Source organism: Haematobia irritans, chromosome 5 (genome assembly GCF_050003625.1).
Source record: "Haematobia irritans isolate KBUSLIRL chromosome 5, ASM5000362v1, whole genome shotgun sequence".
NCBI classification, from domain to species: domain Eukaryota; kingdom Metazoa; phylum Arthropoda; class Insecta; order Diptera; family Muscidae; genus Haematobia; species Haematobia irritans.
Genome location: NC_134401.1, coordinates 17,227,676 through 17,247,362, shown reverse-complemented (window position 1 = coordinate 17,247,362; position 19,687 = coordinate 17,227,676). Strand labels below are relative to the sequence as shown.

Below are 19,687 nucleotides of genomic sequence, written 5' to 3'. Positions count from 1 at the left end.
TGTTAATCAATTATGAGTTATACCATTCTAGTAGTATGTAAATGCTATGTACTCTGAGTGCAATTCTCATTGCCTTCAAATTTGTTTGTGCGTGAGATGCTTTCTTTCATGTTGCATGCAAAAGAAGAAAAATTTTAAAAATAAATTTCATTACCATCTTACAGTTCTCCCTCAACAGCAAGGCCAGTATTTATGCAACAATAAGAGATTATTGCAATTGAACAAAGAGAACAGCCACATATGAAAAAATCTTCAATTTTTTTAGGAAATAGCAAAATTTTTTGAATAGGCATAAAGTCTATGCTACACTCGATGATAGGTGATTGAAATCATCGATTACACACAACAAAAATTTTGTTATTAATAATCGCAGCAAAAAAATTTGGAAGTTCTTCCAAAAGGCACAACTTTAAAACCACTTCCAGAAGATGCACTCCCAATAATGTTCTCTATTTTAAGGAAGTTCTTTTAATTCAATTTTTTATAACTTGGGTTCTTCATACTTTTAATGGGTAATTTTAACTTTTTTTTGTTTCAAATACGTTAAAAACGGAGTAAGAATTCATAAAATGGAACAAATCTGAAAAAATTGTGAATTTTTGAAAATATTTGAGGTCAAACGTTTCCGACAAGCGTTAGAATCCATTAAAAATTATAAAAAATTACAAAAATTATTTATTTGACATAATATCACAGAATTTTTTAATTTACATCCAAAACATTGAATTCGGATCACACCTAAAGAAGTGATGCAAATTCTGTGCAACGGCTGTTGAAATGGAGAACTTCCGTCCTATTACAAGCCCATGTTAAATTCATCGCTACTGCGTCAATTTTGCACCACTTCCGGATCCAAAAAGAACATTTTCATAACTTTTTTGGCGACGCTTTTTTTGCTGGGAACAGTAAGAATGCTTACTAAAAAGCCTTTGTGTGGTCACTGTAATCCGATAGTTCAAAAGCAAACATTTTTCTATACTGAAATAGCAAAATTAGAAATAAAATTTTGACAAAATTTTCTATAGAAATGAAATTTTGACAAAATTTCCAATAGAAATAAAATTTTGACAATATTTTCCATAGAGATAACATTTTGACAAAATGTTCTATAGAAATGAAATTTTGACAAAATTTTCTATAGAAATAAAATTTTGACAAAATTTTCTATAGGAATTTTGACAAAATTTCCTATAGAAATAAATTTTTGAAAAAATTTTCTATAGAAATAAAATTTTGAAAAAATTTTCTATAGAAATAAAATTTTGACAAAATTTTCTATAGAAATGAAATTTTGACAAAATTTTCTATAGAAATAAATTTTTGAAAAAATTTCCTATAGAAATAAATTTTTGAAAAAATTTTCTATAGAAATAAAATTTTGACAAAATTTTCTATAGAAATAAAATTTTGACAAAATTTTCTATAGAAATAAAATTTTCACAAAATTTTCTATAGAAATAAAAATTTGACAAAATTTTCTATAGAAATAAAATTTTGACAAAATTTTCTATAGAAATAAAATTTTGACAAAATTTTCCATAGAAATAAAATTTTGACAAAATTTTCTATAGCAATAAAATTTTGACAAAATTTTCTATAGGAATAAAATTTTGAAAAAAAAATCTATAAAAATACAATTTTGAAAAAAAAAATTCTATAGAAATAAAATTTTGACAAATTTTTCTATAAAAATAAAATTTTGACAAAATTTTCTATAGAAATAAAATTTTGACAAAATTTTCTATAGAAATAAAATTTTGACAAAAATTTCTATAGAAATAAAATTTTGCCAAAATTTCCTATAGAAATAAAATTTTGAAAACAAAATCTATAAAAATACAATTTTGAAAAAAAAAAATTAAAAATAAAATTTTGACAAAATTTTCTATAGAAATAAAATTTTGACAACAATTTCTATAGAAATAAAATTTTCTATAGCAATAAATTTTTTATAGAAATAATATTTTGACAAAATTTTCTATAGAAATAAAATGTGGATAACAGTTTTTATAGAAATAAAATTTTGACAACATTTTCTAAGAAAAAAACTTTGACAACATTTTCCATAGAAATAAAATTTTGACAAAATTTTCTATAAAAATAAAATTGTGACAAAATTGTCTATAAAAAAAATGGGACAACATTTCCTGTAGAAATAATATTTTGATAATATTTTTCTATAGAAATAAAATTTGGACAACAGTTTTTATAGCAATAAAATTGACAAAATTTTCTATAGAAATAAAATTTCACAAAATTTTCTATAGAAATAAAATTTTGACAAAATTTTCTATAGAAATAAAATTTTGACAAATTTTTCTATAGAAATAAAATTTTGACAAAAATTTCTATAGAAATAAAATTTTGACAAAATTTTCTATAGAAATAAAATTTTGACAAATTTTTCTATAGAAATAAAATTTTGACAAAAATTTCTATAGAAATAAAATTTTGACAAAATTATCTATAGCAATAAAATTGACAAAATTTTCTATAGAAATAAAATTTTGACAAAATTTTCTATAGAAATAAAATTTTGACAACATTTTCTATAGAAATAAAATTTTGACAAAATTATCTATAGCAATAAAATTGACAAAATTTTCGATAGCAATAAAATTGACAAAATTTTCTATAGAAATAAAATTTTTACAAAATTTTCTATAGAAATAAAATTTTGACAAAATTTTCTATAGAAATAAAATTTTGACAAAATTTTCCATAGAAATAAAATTTTGACAAAATTTTCTATAGCAATAAAATTTTGACAAAATTTTCTATAGGAATAAAATTTTGAAAAAAAATCTATAAAAATACAATTTTGAAAAAAAATTCTATAGAAATAAAATTTTGACAAATTTTTCTATAAAAATAAAATTTTGACAAAATTTTCTATAGAAATAAAATTTTGACAAAAAATTCTATAGAAATAAAATTTTGCCAAAATTTCCTATAGAAATAAAATTTTGAAAAAAAATCTATAAAAATACAATTTTGAAAAAAATTTAAAAATAAAATTTTGACAAAATTTTCTATAGAAATAAAATTTTGAGAAAAATTTCTATAGAAATAAAATTTTCTATAGCAATAAATTTTTTATAGAAATAATATTTTGACAAAATTTTCTATAGAAATAAAATGTGGACAACATTTTCTATAGAAATGAAATTTTGACAAAATTTTCTGTAGAAATAAAATTTTGACATTTTTTATCGAAATAAAATTTTGACAAAATTTTCTATAAAAATAAAATTGTGACAAAATTTTCTATAAAAATAAAATTGCGACAACATTTTCTATAGAAATAACATTTGGACAACAGTTTTTATAGAAATAAAATTTTGACAAAATTTTCTAAGAAATAAAACTTTGACAAAATTCTCTATAGTAATAAAATTTTAACAAAATTTTCTATAGAAATAAAATTTTGACAAAATTTTCTATCGAAATAAAATTTTGACAAAATTTTTATAGAAATAAATTTTTGACAAAATTCTTATAGAAATAAAATTTTGACAAAATTTTCTATAGAAATAAAATTTTGACAAAATTTTCTATAGAAATAAAATTTTGACAAAATCTTCTATAGAAATAAAAATGTGACAAAATTTTCTATAGAAATAAAATTTTGACAAAATTTTCCATAGAAATAAAATTTTGACAAAATTTTCTATAGCAATAAAATTTTGACAAAATTTTCTATAGGAATAAAATTTTGAAACAAAAAAAATCTATAAAAATACAATTTTGAAAAAAAAAAATACAATTGTGAAAAAAAATAAAAATCTATCGAAATAAAATTTTGACAAATTTTTTTTCTATAAAAATAAAATTTTGACAAAATTTTCTATAGAAATAAAATATTGACAAAAATTTCTATAGAAAAAAAATTTTGCCAAAATTTCCTATAGAAATAAAATTTTGAAAAAAAAAAAATCTATAAAAATACCATCTTGAAAAAAATTTTAAAGTAAAATTTTGACAAAATTTTCTATAGAAATAAAATTTTGACAACAATTTCTATAGAAATAAAATTTTCTATAGCAATAAATGTTTTATAGAAATAATATTTTGACAAAATTTTCTATAGAAATAAAATGTAGACAACAGTTTTTATAGAAATAAAATTTTGACAACATTTTCTGAGAAAAAAACTTTGACAACATTTTCCATAGAAATAAAATTTTGACAAAATTTTCTGTAAAAGTAAAATTGTGACAAAATTGTCTATAAAAATAAAATTGCGACAACATTTCCTATAGAAATAATATTTTGACCAAATTTTCTATAGAAATAAAATTTGGACAACAGTTTTTATAGAAATAAAATTTTGACAAAATTTTTTAAGAAATAAAACTTTGACAAAATTCTCTATAGAAATAAAATTTTAACAAAATTTTCTGTAGAAATAAAATTTTGACAAAATTTTCTATAGAAATAAAATTTTGACAAACTTTTTATAGAAATAAAATTTTGACAAATTTCTTATAGAAATAAAATTTTGACAACATTTTCTATAGAAATAAAACTTTGACACAATTCCCTATAGAAATAAAAGTTTGCCAAACATTTTCTGTAGAAATAAAATTTTGACAAAAATTTCTATAGAAAAAAATTTTGACAAAATTCTCTATAGAAATAAAATTTTGACACAATTCTCTATAGAAATAAAAGTTTGCCAAAATTTTCTGTAGAAATAAAATTTTGACAAATATTTTTATAGAAATAAAATTTTGACAAAATTTTCTATAGAAATAAAATTTTCTATAGAAATAAAATTTCCTATGGAAATAAAATTTTGACAAAATTTTCTATAGAAATAAAATTTTGACATATTTTTCTATAGAAATAAAATTTTGAAAAGAAAATTCTATTAAAATAAAATTTTGAAAACATTTTCTATAAAAATAAAATTGTGACAAAATTTTCTATAGGAATAAGCTTTTCGATAGCAATAAAATTTTGACAAAATTTTCTATAGAAATAAATTTTTGACAAAATTTTCTTTAGAAATAAATTGTTGACAAAATTTTCTATAGAAATAATTTTTTGACAAAATTTTCTTTAGAAATAAATTGTTGACAAAATTTTCTATAGAAATAAATTTTTGACAAAATTTTCTATAGAAATAAAATTTTGGAATAAACCATTCCATTTGCTCTTTTTTAGAAATTTGCATTCTGTTTGAATCTCCAACATCCAAGAAGAGCCCAATAGCGAAGGCCCATTTACCCCTCAAACATTATTTTTCGACCAACAAAACAAAATATTTTGGATAATTTTCTTTTATGATGAAAAATAATTAAGATTGTTATTAAGTTTTATTTAATGGTGTTTTTTTTTTCTTCTTAAATTAACGCAATAGTATACAAAATGTTTAGTTATTTTGATTTTATGTTATGGGTAAAGCAATAATACTTTTAAATAAGTACATATTATTTAATATAATTAAAATGGACAAGGGGGGCAGACTGTAAATTGGGGAGGGATTAATTATAAGGTTCCTCTCGTTTCACTCAACTCCCGTTTACTATTTAGGGTATTAACTGTATCCGAATATTTATTAAAATATAATACTTATTAAAAACAATCTTCTTACAATAAAAACATATTTTCGAAGCATTTAAATGCATAAGTTTTAGTTAGTAAACAAAATTTTTCGATTTCCCTTTTTTTTGTTTTGGAAATTCTTAGTCGCTCAACTCAAACTCTTTTTCTTTATAGTTAAACTATAGAAAAAACGTTTTGCCTAAAACTAAAATTGGTTGATTTTAACTTAAAAACTAATATTGGCAATCAAGTGTAAGTTGTTGGTGGAATAGTTTGTTTTTTTTTTCTTAATATAGATTTAAGACAAAAATTACATATTAACAAAGACGACATGGCGCGACAAAAACAGTAAGTGAAAAAAATAGAGCTATAAACTTAAGGCTATGATTCGGTTGTTTCCATATGTCTATGTACAGTGACAGGAGCTAATATGAGATGCGTGGCCCCAGGAACATCATCATTTGCTAGTGATGTTTGCAATGGCATTGTAGTTGGCTCGTAGACACCCCTACTAGGGGAATGATATTTTTTAGGTGATGTTATATTATAGCGGGAATCCTTGTTTGAAAACCCATAATGCGATGATTGCTGCTGTCGATTAGTGGGCGAAGATATGGATGTTGATATGGACATTGTATCGGATTTACTATGACGCTTATCATTGAGCAATAGGGGTTCGGCCAATGTAAAGCATTGGTGGTCGGATGAATCTTCATGGGGAGTCATAGTTGAATAACCATGATCAGATTCACCATTGGGAGGACGACGATAACTACTGCCGGTGCTCATGTGGTATGGTGAAATATCAGCAGCATTCATAAGACTACGTTGGGCTGCTGTATGATCATAACCACCACTTGTTCCTCCCCCCGGAGGATCATCATGGGCCTGGCAATCATCGAAATTGAAACGGGATAAAGGTAAACCATAGTTTTCCTCTTGCATGGAATCCATATAGAAATGTTCCTGGGAGGAGCTATCCACATTGTGGCGATAACAATAAATGGCAAAACCAATGACTATGGCCAAGACAACAATTGCCCCACCAACAGGTCCAAATGCTGAATAATTGCTGGGTTTAATTGCTGGATTATATCCATGAGCCACCAAAAGATCATCATCATACAATTCGCCGTATGGTGAGGGGCTGGCAAGAACTCCTTAACAATTTGAAAAAAAAAAAAAACATTTAAATCTCCTAAAAAATTTCAGGATATCTCATTCGACTTACCATTATAACATGATGATTGAGCACTACAAAATGCCGCTGCAAATCCATTACCATCCACATCTTGTTGACACCATTCACAACCCATAACACCCAAACATTCACGCTGATTGGCATAACTATCACAATTTATATTCACACATGTCGGCAGTTCCATACTTTGAGCATGTGTCAGAAATATTTGAGGATCTGGAATATAAATCTCATAGGGCGGCTCACAGTAGGGATATTGTTTTGTTATATTTATATATGAGAAATTGGTTGAACCTTCTTCCTCATCATATCCCAGGGACGATGCATAATCGGCAACACTTGTTACGGGCATGGGACATTCGCATGGGCACTCACAATCCGATTGATCCATACGTTTGCAATTCAAACATTGTCGATCGATAGTGCTGCAGGGGCAAAATGCACCTCCATCACATGTTGAATTGAGGACTGCAGCAAAAATATTGGATCCCTTTATGAGAGCTATGGCATATTTTGTCCTCTCGCCATGCACCACATTTGTAAGTATCTCAGTGAGGGAGGTATTGAAGGTGTAGTATCTTTGCAAAGTACGATTTTGATAATTTGCACATGCCAATTTACGCACTAGAGTCTTGTGATTTAGTATGTCATTGGCCAAATATGACTCCTTGTGGGTTAAATGCTCGTGGGGCCTGCGTTGATTACGTATTGCCGTTTTGGCTTCCATCATCGATGGATGGGCCACTAAATAGCCTTCATTTTCGAAAAGCAAACATTTAATATTGTGCATTTGACACAAAGGTGTGGTCTCTAAAATCATTCTGTATAGATATGAATAGGGTACATCCATTGCAACTATAGCCACTGGCTGATCCCTCTCTATGGAATGTAAGGCATTTGATTTACCCTCAAATATCGTATGGGCTATAGTTATAATATAACCAGCACCGGCGGCATCCAAATACGGCTCTGTGGTTACAATTTTTCCTGGATTTTGTATAGCTTTGCGATACCAGGTTCTTTGTGAGGGATCAAAACTATTGCTTAGCAAACAACCAGGATAAACTTGCAAAACGCCATTTACCGATGCTATGTAACGGCGTATAATAAAGTTTTTCAACGATCCTCGAGCATCTTGATGTCTTTTTTTAAGATGCTGTATTGCTGTGTAGAGAGCATTAACTTCCTGGCGTATTTGAGGCCTTAGACCTGGATTCGCCAAGAGTCCCGTGGAATCTTTCAAATAGGCTATAATGCTTTCCGATATAGTTCTCAATTGGCTCTGTGAAGAACTCAAACGATTGTTGTGAAGGAATGTAAAAGGCGATTCAAATGCCAAAGAACTTAAGAATAAAGTGGCCGCATCCATTGTAGATATTTGACGAAAATACCGACATAAATTACTAGATCCTCTGGCCGGCAATAAATCCAGGCGATGATATATCAAGTCAATGGTAGTAAAATATTGTTCATAATCCTCTGAATGGGTATACATGGGAATATTGTTTTTCGAAGCATAATGTTTCAAAGTCAATGGCAACGCGGCTGGTAATAATAGGTTTAGTTTTGTATCCGAACTCGTGGACATATTTTTCACCTCTTCTGCTTTTCTCGTATTCACCATGCACAAGACATAAAAACGCAATATATTATGCCATTGATAGGAACGTATGTATTTTTCTTGTTTACGATTCTTGGTTAGAAATATTGTGGTTGTTTCATTGCCATTTTCTTGCGTTAACATTTTTTGCCGTATATAAGCGAAATTGGTAGAATTTTCCAGATATTGTATGTCTACAGGAAAGGGAGTTTGATTTTGTGTTATGGGCCTTGGAAAAGCTGGATGTGTTAGGGTATTGCCGCTGGTTTCAATCAAAAAAGCATATGAGTTATCTTGTTGATTGTTAAGTGTAAACTGTTGTTGTTGATAGTGATAACTGTGGACATCTTCTATTAAATCGGACAGGTAGAGATTTACACCCACAACACCAAATGGATAGACTGCATGTGTTATCGAGACTATGGTATCTAAATGTAAAAAATATATATGGAATAAATATGATTTTGTTTTTAATGAGTGAATCTATTTTATCACTTACCTCTACTTGTGGCATCCACAATTGGTGGATGTACTTGCCAGGTTTTTATTATTTTACCATCTTGAAAATCCTTTTGAAATATTGCCGTAGCCGATTGTATAATTGTGTCCTGTTGCATTTTGGTAAGGAAAAATAATTTTCCATTTAATTGATAATCGGATTTATACCAGTCTTTAACATCGATATCATATTTGGTATAATTTTGTGATGTTATATCCGTTAAAAATTGTCTCTCGTACATAATGCGTTTTTCATCTGGAAAAAATTTGGAAAAATTTAATCTTGAGTATTTAAAATTTTAATATTTGTAAATCCGAAAATTTGTAAATTAGAAAATTCCTCAAAAATGTAAAATAATTACAAATACAACTAAAAAAAAAATAAATAAAATTATTGAAATTAAAAATTAATTGCAATATCAAATTATTTTCTAGTAGTAATACTGCTATTGTATTGTAATTGTAACTGTCTTAGGGTCTGATTGACTATATTACATTCATGCAGAAAATAAAATAAAAAATAAAACAAAAATAAATTATCCAAATTCTAAAACTCGAAATTTCGATTCTTATTAAAATACCTTAATAATGTAAAATAATTATAATTAAAATTAAAAAATAAAAAAAAAAAAAAAAAATATATATTAAAATCCCTTAAAAATTTAAAATAATAATTATTAGAACTAAAAAATAAAATTAGTGAAATTAAAAATAAAAACTCGCAATGTTAAATTATCCAAATTCTAAAAAGTCAAACACTTGGCAGACCGATATTTTGATTCTTATTAAAGTCCCTTAAAAATGTAAAATAATTATAATTATAATTAAAATTAAAAAGTAAATAAAATTAATATTTAACTAATTATAATTAAAACTAAAAAATAAAATTAATGAAAAATCCAAATTCCACAAAGTTAAAAACTCGAAACGCTGACATTTTGGCTCTTTTTAATATCTATATTACATTCATGCAGAAAATAAAATAAAAAATAAAATAAAAATAAATTATCCAAATTCTAAAACTCGAAATTACGATTCTTATTAAAATCCCTTAATAATGTAAAATAATTATAATTAAAATTAAAATTAAAATATAAAAAAAAAATTATATTAAAATCCCTTAAAAATTTAAAATAATAATTATTGGAACTAAAAAATAAAATTAATGAAATTAAAACTAAAAACTCGCAATGTCAAATTATCCAAATTCTAAAAAGTCAAAAACTTGGCAGGCCGATATTTTGATTCTTATTAAAGTCCCTTAAAAATGTAAAATAATTATAATTATAATTATAATTATAATTAAAATTAAAAAATAAATAAAGTTAATATTAAAATAATTATAATTAAAACTAAAAAATAAAATTAATGAAAAATCCAAATTCTACAAAGTCAAAAACTCGAAACGCTGACATTTTGGTTCTTTTTAATATCCCTTAAAATTGCTTTATCTTTGATATAAATTAAAAAAATGCTTCTCATAATTTAAATGATTATATTAAACTTTGAAACTTATTATCTTGTTCTTATCCCTTAAAAATGTAAAATAATTAAAATTTTAATTACAAAAAAAAAAAACAAATAAAATTAATATTGAAATAAATATATTATAAATTTTTAATAATTATAATTAAAATTAAGAAATAAAGAATCTTAATATTAAAATCCCTTAAAAAAATGTAAAATATAATTAAAGCTAAAAATTAAAAAAATGAAATTAAAAATTAAAAAAATTGCAATGTCAAATTATCCAAATTCTAAAAAGTCAAAAACTCGAAAAGCCGATATTTTGATTCTTATTAAAATCCTATAAAATGTATAATAATTATAATTAAAATTAAACAATAAATAAAATTAATAATAAAATAACATAAAGGTTTAAAATAATTATTAAAACTAAAAAAAAATAAAATAAATGAAATTAAAGATAAAACTTCGCAATTTCAAATTATCCAAATTCTAAAAAGTCAAAAACTCTAAAAACCGACTTTTTTCTTTTTATTAAAAAAAAGTAACATAATTATAATTAAAATTAAAAAATAAATAAAATTAATATTAAAATTGCTTAAAAATTTAAGATAAATATAAATAAAAGTAAAAAAATAAATTTAATGAAATTAAAAACTCATAATGTCAAATTTTACAACTGTTAAAAAGTCAATTTTGATTCTTATTAAAAATCATTTAAAAAGTAAAACAAATATAATTAAAATTAAACCATAAATAAAATCAATAATAAAATTGCTTAAAAATGTAAAATACTTATTATTAAAACTAAAAAACAAATAAAATTAATGAAGTTAAAAATTAAAAACTCGCAAATTATCAAAATTTTAAAAAGTCAAAAACTCAAAAATCCGACTTTTTGATAATTAATATTCCTTAAAAACATAAAATAATAATTAAAATCAATTAATATATTAAATCAATAATAAAATTATTGATTTTATTTAAATTCGCAATGTCAAATTTTACAACTGTTAAAAAGTCAAAAACTCGAAAAGCCGACATTTTGATTCTTATTAAAATCATTTAAAAATTAAAATAAATATAATTAAAATTAAACCATAAATAAAATCAATAATAAAATCCCTTAAAAATGTAAAATACTTATTATTAAAACTAAAAAACAAATAAAATTAATGAAGTTAAAACTTAAAAACTCGCAAATTATCAAAATTCTAAAAAGTCAAAAACTCGAAAATCCGACTTTTTGATTATTAAAATTCCTTAAAAAAAAAAATAAAATAATAATTAAAATCAAATAATAAATAAAATCAATAATAAAATCCCTTAAAAATGTAAAATAATCATTATTAGAGTTAAAAAACAAATAAAATTAATGAGATTAAAAACTCGCAATGTCAAATTATTCAAATTTTAACAAGTCAAAAACTCGAAAATCCGACTTTTTGATTCTTATTAAAATCCCTTAAAAAATGTAAAATAATTATAATTAAATAATAAATAAAATCCCTTAAAATGTAAAATAATTATAATTAAAACTAAAAAAATAAAATTAATGAAATTAAAAACTCGCAATGTAAAAGTCTAAAAAGTCAAAAACTCGATATGCCGAGATTTTGATTCTTAATAAAATCCCTTAAAAAATGTAAAATAATTATAATTAAAATTAAAAAAAAAAACAAATAAAATTAATATTAAAATTACCTAAAAATGGAAAATAATTATAATTACAACTAAAATTAATGAAATTAACAATAATAACTCGCAATTGCCAATTTTCCACATTCTAAAAAGTCGAAAGCTGACATTTTGGTTCTTATTATAAAATCCCTTAAAATATCTTTAACCTTGATATAAATTAAAAAAGCTTTTTATAATATAAATTTCTTTTAAACTTACCCAAAACTACTCCACAAGCATTGATAACAATCGGCGACTGCAACATTTGTTGTCCTTTAGCAACAACATTCAAAACATGCATGGCATCCGAAAAATTAGTCAACAGTCCCCTTGTTATATACACAAATTGTATTGGAGTTTGACCATTGATGAGACTTGCATTCTCCAATCTTGCCAACATCTTAAAGGCATACTCAAAACCCAATGAATGATTTGTCAATGATCGACTTAATGATAAGCTACTAATATAATTGAGAATTTCTTCTTTACGCTCGCGTGACGTCAAATATAAGCCGTTGGCCGCATCTGTGTCGGAAGCATCCAATAATAGCATATTCTCAACTTCATCCGATACACAAACCAAAGATATTAGATCATTGGGCGAAAGTAATTGTAAAATATTTGATATGTAGGTTTTGGACAATTCCAAAAGTTCACCACTCATGGCTGAGCCAACATCGAGCAGAAGGAAGACATATTTCTTATATATGGCCGATGTAAATAGATAACGAAAATGTGAATCATGATAGAATTTTGTGAATGCATCACTGGCATCATCACTACGTGACAGAAAGTAAATGTGTTTTATATGATTTCCAATATTTATTTTTTCCATATTCCATGGAGTTTTCTCATTCTTCAGCAATGACATCTTGAGCGATTTGATTTTTTCCTTGACATATGAATTAGCCTCCACGGTTAGTTCATTATTTTCATTGAGCAAAGAGGTGTCTATGTAGTTCTTCATGAGGGGTGCATAATCAGTCTTATCATAATTGAGTATTTGTATTTGTTGTTTGTTATAGTTTTCGGGCATTTCAGTGAAACTTGAAGAATCCATATCATAACAAGCTTGTATGAATGTATTCAAATACAAGGGTTTGACATGGGGACTCAAAGGACGTTCGATATCATTTAATTCCATATCAAATTCTGGTTCCACTTCGGCATCATCCTCTTCCAAGTCCTCTTCATATTCAGCTGTAAATTGCATTATCTGTGTTATATTGGTCTGGAAGAAATCTTTTAATTCTCTAACGATATGTAAAGCTTTTTCCAGTTTTTCCGCTAATCGTTTACTAAAGTGATGCAAATCATGTTGTAATTTAAAATCTATAAGAGCCAAGGGCATACGATCTCCATTAACGGAAAGGTTTTTATTAAAATTAAATGACGACGATGTGGAGAAATGCATAGAATCGAAAATTTCCTAAAAACAAAAGACAAACGTTAAACAAAAATTGTATTATAATACAAATCAACTACCCCAAAACTTACTTGTATGGTGGCCACTCTCATTTCTACATTACGCATATTTTTGAAACGTTCATCCATATTCCTTAATAATTGTCGAACATTTTGTTGGCTATTATAAGTCGTAAAGAAAACACTGGCCGGTGTCTGTAGGAATTGTTGCTGTTGTGGCCCTGCCGCATTAGGGATTTGTGAGGCCGCAGATACCGCCACCACGGCAGGCGCTGGTAGAACATTATGATTGATTTGTGGTGTAACAACCACAGTTCCATTATCATAATGTAAAGGCACTTTTTGCTTAACAATATTAACTGCCGGTATATTTAATGCGGCGGCCACTACTTTTGCCTCTCCTTGTTGCTGTTGTTGTATAGTTGGTGTTTGAGGAACATTTTGTTGTTGTAGTATTGTATTTGAATTGGTGGTTTGATATGTATAAACCCTATGTGGTATATTACTTAGTGTGATTATCTGCAGAATCACATATAGCCATTTTAGCAAATGTCTGGAAGATGTTGGCATTTTTGTATTGTTTATGCAACATTTAGATGTACCTTTTCTAATCCAATATAATGAAGAGTTTCTGAAATTGGTAGAGGGGGAGAAAACAATTAGTCTTAGTATTAAGAAGAGAAAACAAATTTGGTTATAAACCCAGATTCGGGTAGTTTAGGGGACCGTTTTAATGGCGAAGAAAATATTTCTTAAGAAATTGGATGAGAACCCCTTATGTGCCCTATATGGGGAAAGTCCAAAAATTAAGTCAATGGTCTATGGAAAAAGACTAACTTATGGAAGGCGATATATCTGCCTGTTCATGAAACCTAAAATCGTCCCGAGACGAATCGTTCGTCTAGAATGAATCTAAAGTAACTTTAGGTATAGTGTTTGCTATAAATCTTCGAAAATCGCAATGAACTCTCATGATTTATGATTTTCTAACGAACACCCAAAATATTTGTGATTCGACAGACTTTAGTTCTCGAGTTCGTTTCCAGGTGAACGGAAATTCCACGAACAAGAATTTTTAAGATATCCTACTTTGCCATGGGAGCATATCGGATTGTTGTCTACTTTCGGATATAGTGTGGTAGAGGGGCTATATTCACGGTTGCCATAGTTAGTAGAATGACAAAATTAAAAAATAGAAATAAAATGTTGATAAAATTTTCTATGGAAATCAAATTTTGACAAATTTTGATTTCTATGGAAATCAATTTCAAATTTTGAGAAAATTTTCCATAGAAATAAAATTCTGAGAAAATTTTCTATAGAAATAACATTTTAGAGAAAATTTTCCATAGAAATAAAATTCTGAGAAAATTTTCTATAGAAATAACATTTTAGAGAAAATTTTCCATAGAAATAAAATTCTGAGAAAATTTTCTATAGAAATAACATTTAAGAGAACATTTTCCATAGAAATAAAATTCTGAGAAAATTTTCTATAGAAATAACATTTTAGAGAAAATTTTCCATAGAAATAAAATTCTGAGAAAAATTTCTATAGAAATAAAATTTTGATAAAATTTTTTATAGAAGTAAAATTTTTAGAAAATTTTCTATAGAAATAAAATTTTGACAAAATTTTCTATAGAAATTAATTTTTGACAAACTTTTCTTTAAAAATTAAATTTTGATACAATAAAATTTTGATAAAATGACATTTTGACAAAATTTTCTATAGAAATAAAAATTTGACTAAATTTTCTATAGAAATAAAATTTTGACAACATTTTCCATAGAAATAAAAATTTGACACAGTTTTCTATAGAAACAAAATGTTGACAAAATTTTCTGTAGAAACTAATTTTTGACAAAATTTTCTTTAGAAATTAAATTTTGATAAAATAAAATTTTGACACAATTTACTATAGAAATAAAATTTTGACAACATTTTCAATAGCAATAAAATTTAGACAAAATTTTCTTTAGAAATAAAATATTGACAAAATTTTCTATAGAAATAAAATTTTGACAAAATTTTCTATAGAAATAATATTTTGACAAAATTTTCTATAGAAATAAAATTTTGACAAAATTTTCTATAGAAATAAAATTTTAACAAAATTTGTTATAGAAATAAAATTTTGACAAAATTTTCTATAAAAAATAAAATTTTGACAAAATTTTCTATAGAAATAAAATTTTGACAAAATTGTCTATAGAAATAAAATTTTGACAAAATTTTCTATAGAAATAAAATTTTAACAAAATTTGCTATAGAAATAAAATTTTAACAAAATTTGCTATAGAAATAAAATTGTGACAAAATTTTCTATAGAAATAAAATTTGACAAAATTTTCTATAGAAATAAAATTTTGACAAAATTTTCTATAGAAATAAAATTTTGACAAAATTTTCTATAGAAATAAAATTTTAACAAAATTTGCTATAGAAATAAAATTTTAACAAAATTTGCTATAGAAATAAAATTTTGATAAAATTATCTATAGAAATAAAATGTTGACAAAATATTTTATAGAAATAAAATTTTGACAAAATTTTCAATAGAAATAAATTTTTGACAAAATTCTCTATAGAAATAAAATTTTGACAAAATTTTTTTATATTAGAAATAAAATTTTGATAAAAATTTCTATAGAAATAAAATTTTGACAAAATTTTCTATAGAAATAAAATTGTGACAAAATTTTCTATAGAACTAAAATTTTCTATAGAATTAAAATTTTGACAAATTTTTTCTATAGAAATAATTTTTTGACAAAATTTTCTATAGAAATAAAATTTTGACAAAATTTTTTTATAGAAATAAAATTTTGATAAAAATTTCTATAGAAACAAAATTTTGGTAAAATTTTCTATAGAACTAAAATTTTGAAAAATTTTTCTATAGAAATAAAATTTTGACAAATTTTTTTTATAGAAATAAAATTTTGATAAAAATTCCTATAAAAATAAAATTTTGATAAAAATGTCTATAGAAATAAAATTTTGGTAAAATTTTCTATAAAAATAACATTTTGTAAAATTTTCTATAGAAATAACTGTGACAAAACTTTCTATAAAAATAAAATTTGACGAAATTTTCTATAGAAATAAAATATTGATTTTGCAAAGTTTGAAAGATTTTTGGTCTATTCTATAATAAATATCTATAATGAAGTAACAATGAACAATGGAAAACGGCAATTAGGTGTTCAATTTCTGGGAGACGTTGAAATGTTTCGGGAGGGGGCTAAGGCCCCATAGGCCTTTCTACGCTTTTGTAGAGTCCTAGTGTTAACTAGATCTGTCATTCGGGAATGATTTTTATAAATCTCGGGACTTCAAAATATAAAGTCCCGGGATCTCGAGGTTTTCCACGATTTTTTCGGGATTCTTGGAAGTAGTAATTGTTAATTGTTTGTGCATTAACCCAATTTAGTTTAAATCAAGTTTATTAACAACAAAATGCACACAGTAGGATGTCGTCCAAAAATTTTAGTTTTTCGTTGATGTCGTTAATTTCGAATCGCGTAGATTGCAATATGATTTGTTCCATTCCCGCCAATGGCAGGTATATTGGAAATAATTCTTTCCTGCTATTTCTAGGGAGGTAATAGTGATAATTAACATGCCTGTATTACTACTTAGACTGTCAGGTCATAGTCTATTGGAAATAAAAAAAGAAAAAAAAAACAAAATTGATACTCTTATCTGTAAAACAACACAGTATTCTCAAATTGCAAATTTCTATATTGTAAGGGTCAACGAAAAGGAACGACATCTCAGACAAAGGAAACGTTTAATTTTGTGCAGAAAAATCCCTTAACGATTTGACCCATCGTTGTAGCTAAAAACAAGTTTTTTTCTTATGCTTAGTTCCGTTCCGCACCTCTTGGGGCCCCACGAAAACTATAGCCCATCATTGGCGGGTAGGTAGGTGTTTAGAATGGCAAAATGCACAAAACACACATCAAAGAAAGATATCACATTCGGTTTTAAAATAATTTGTTGTTTTTTCCTTATGGCATTCCAGTTAAGACCCACAGTGTGTCTATTTTTTTTGTTTATTTACAATCTTTTTTTATAGACGGCGGCAAACAACAAAGAGGGCAGATACACTCAGATTCAGATACATGCCAGCATACACTCTCCAACACACAATACACACTCATTCATATTCACATTTTCTGTAGGAAAACATTTTTACATGACATTTTCACTGGTTTTTTATTTATAAATTTGTTAAATTCCTGTCTACCTCGATTTATTAGGATATTGAGAACATATTTATATTGATTATTTTTCAGTTTTCACACAATTTATTACAATTTTTATAATTTTATATGGTAGAAAAATAAATATACATCTGAACAGAATAACAACAACGATATAGCAAATGATTTCAAACAGTGTTGCCGTGTAGGAATTTAAAATCTATTCAAACACTACCTGGGAATTATTTTTTTGGCATGCTTGCCTATATAAAGGTGGCTTTCAACGTTGGTATTGTTATCTAAAGTCACTTTCTAAACAACTTTTGCATGAAGGATTTTATAAAAAAAAAACACAGATAATTAAATTTTACATTGTTGTATTATACAAAATATAAAATGAAGGCATAATATACTTTGCTAAATTACAAATAAACAAGCAGAACACTTGCTTTATATCCCTAGTTTTTGTTCCACCATCTCAAGCTTGAATAATTATTTTCTATTTATAAAAGAAAGATTGAATAAAATCAAAATTTTTAATCGAAAATATATTTATCACTTTAACAGCGTATACGTATTTTACTACGCAACGTATGTACGGTCCATTTAGTGAACAAACTAAAGAGACATTGATTGAGTGTTCCTGTTAGTAACTTGAAGGCTGGTACTATGCTCGTGGTTCAAAAGTGAAAACCAAAATTGTAAATACAAATTAACAATAAGATTCGGGTTTCCTTTGAAAAATCCAATATAACTTGAAGGAAATTATCCAAATTATATGTTCGAAAAGTACTATTTTCTTCAAATAACCTGATAAAGAAGTAACAGTGAAAAATGTTAGCCCTGCCAACTTTTTTTGAATTTAGCGGCGTTTCTGAAAGTCCCCACCACGTCGAAAACAGTCGTATACGATATCCAAAACTCGCCGCAAAAGTGTCGTCATTATTGAGAAGTTATACCACGCCAAGTTACTACAAAAAAGTATCGCATGAGTGCAATTATTAGGTGCCTTTTTAGATACATTTAGAACAACGCCAATAAGGCCCCTTCAAACTATTAGAAAAAGTGCATTTTAAGATAGTTGTAAAACAATCATTGTGGTCAAGTAAAATACGATTGTTTAGATGTTTATTAAGGTGAATAAAATTTTTAGGTAGAACATTTATACGAACAAAAACACATTGAACATAATGCATTAAAAAAGGAGTTATGTTGATTTATAAGCTGCAATTCTGCTATATTCGGCTGATGCTCCAGCGTCTATCAGGGTTAATTCTTGATGGAGGCAGCGTGTCCGGAAAAATATCTGAAAAACTCTCACTTTATTCCATTTGGAAAGTCGAAAATTGTTCACCAATATACCTTTCACAATTTTAAAGCTTAATAACTATGTTTTCAGCACTTCATTTTCATTTTTATTTAAATAAATTATAGTAAGCTAGTTGCTTGGTGTTTCACAAAATATAAAATGGCTCTTGTATAGTGATGGCAAAATACTTTCATGTACATTTTGTACTTTTTGATACGTTTACCCCATCACAGTTGGCGATTGTTGTGGTGTCACGTACGAGTCTGTGGTAACGATGAGGATGAAATGGAACTTTGAAATGCTGGCAGGGAACGTGATAAAGAAAAGTAAAAGTGCAAAATTTTAGTTTTCACCTAAGAAACACGAACTTAGTACCGGTCTTAAGGTGGATATTAAGTTCGAGTTTAGTCGCTAAAATCCAAAATCTGTAAAAGCAGAATAAAATTATACATTTTTAAGAAAATTCCAAAGCATAGTTTCCATATGTTTCCAAAGATTTCTTTTAAAGTTTTTACTTTCTTAAAAAAATAGGCAGATGGTATTCGTTTTTCGCAAAATCGAATTTAGTACTTAACATTATACAAAAAAAAAAAAATATATATATATATATATATATATATATATATATATATATATATATATATATATATATATATATATATACATATATATATATATATATATATATATATATATATATATATATATATATATATATATATATATATATATATATATATAATAT

General features: G+C 25.3%; 1 protein-coding gene across 1 annotated transcript; it reads right to left on the bottom strand.

Annotated features, from left to right (window-relative positions):
• Positions 1-5,302: 5,302 nt before the first annotated feature.
• LOC142238114 (VWFA and cache domain-containing protein CG16868) lies at positions 5,303-17,808 on the bottom strand. The gene is made up of 6 exons (XM_075309664.1): positions 17,678-17,808; positions 13,494-14,052; positions 12,216-13,425; positions 8,851-9,105; positions 6,782-8,779; positions 5,303-6,710 (listed from the first exon to the last, which is right to left on the bottom strand). The coding sequence occupies exons 2-6, from the start codon at positions 13,989-13,991 to the stop codon at positions 5,932-5,934; spliced, it is 4,740 nt and encodes a 1,579-aa protein (XP_075165779.1). The 5' UTR covers positions 13,992-14,052; positions 17,678-17,808; the 3' UTR covers positions 5,303-5,931.
• Between the last annotated feature and the right edge of the window lie 1,879 nt (positions 17,809-19,687).

Bases quoted from the DNA above. Each gene is read 5' to 3' on its own strand.
- LOC142238114 (XM_075309664.1), bottom strand. From the start codon at position 13,991: ATGCCAACATCTTCCAGACATTTGCTAAAATGGCTATATGTGATTCTG. The intron at 13,426-13,493 runs GTAAGTTTTGGG...TTTTGTTTTTAG, and splicing joins TGAGAGTGGCCACCATACAA to GAAATTTTCGATTCTATGCA. The intron at 8,780-8,850 runs GTAAGTGATAAA...TTTTACATTTAG, and splicing joins TGTGGATGCCACAAGTAGAG to ATACCATAGTCTCGATAACA.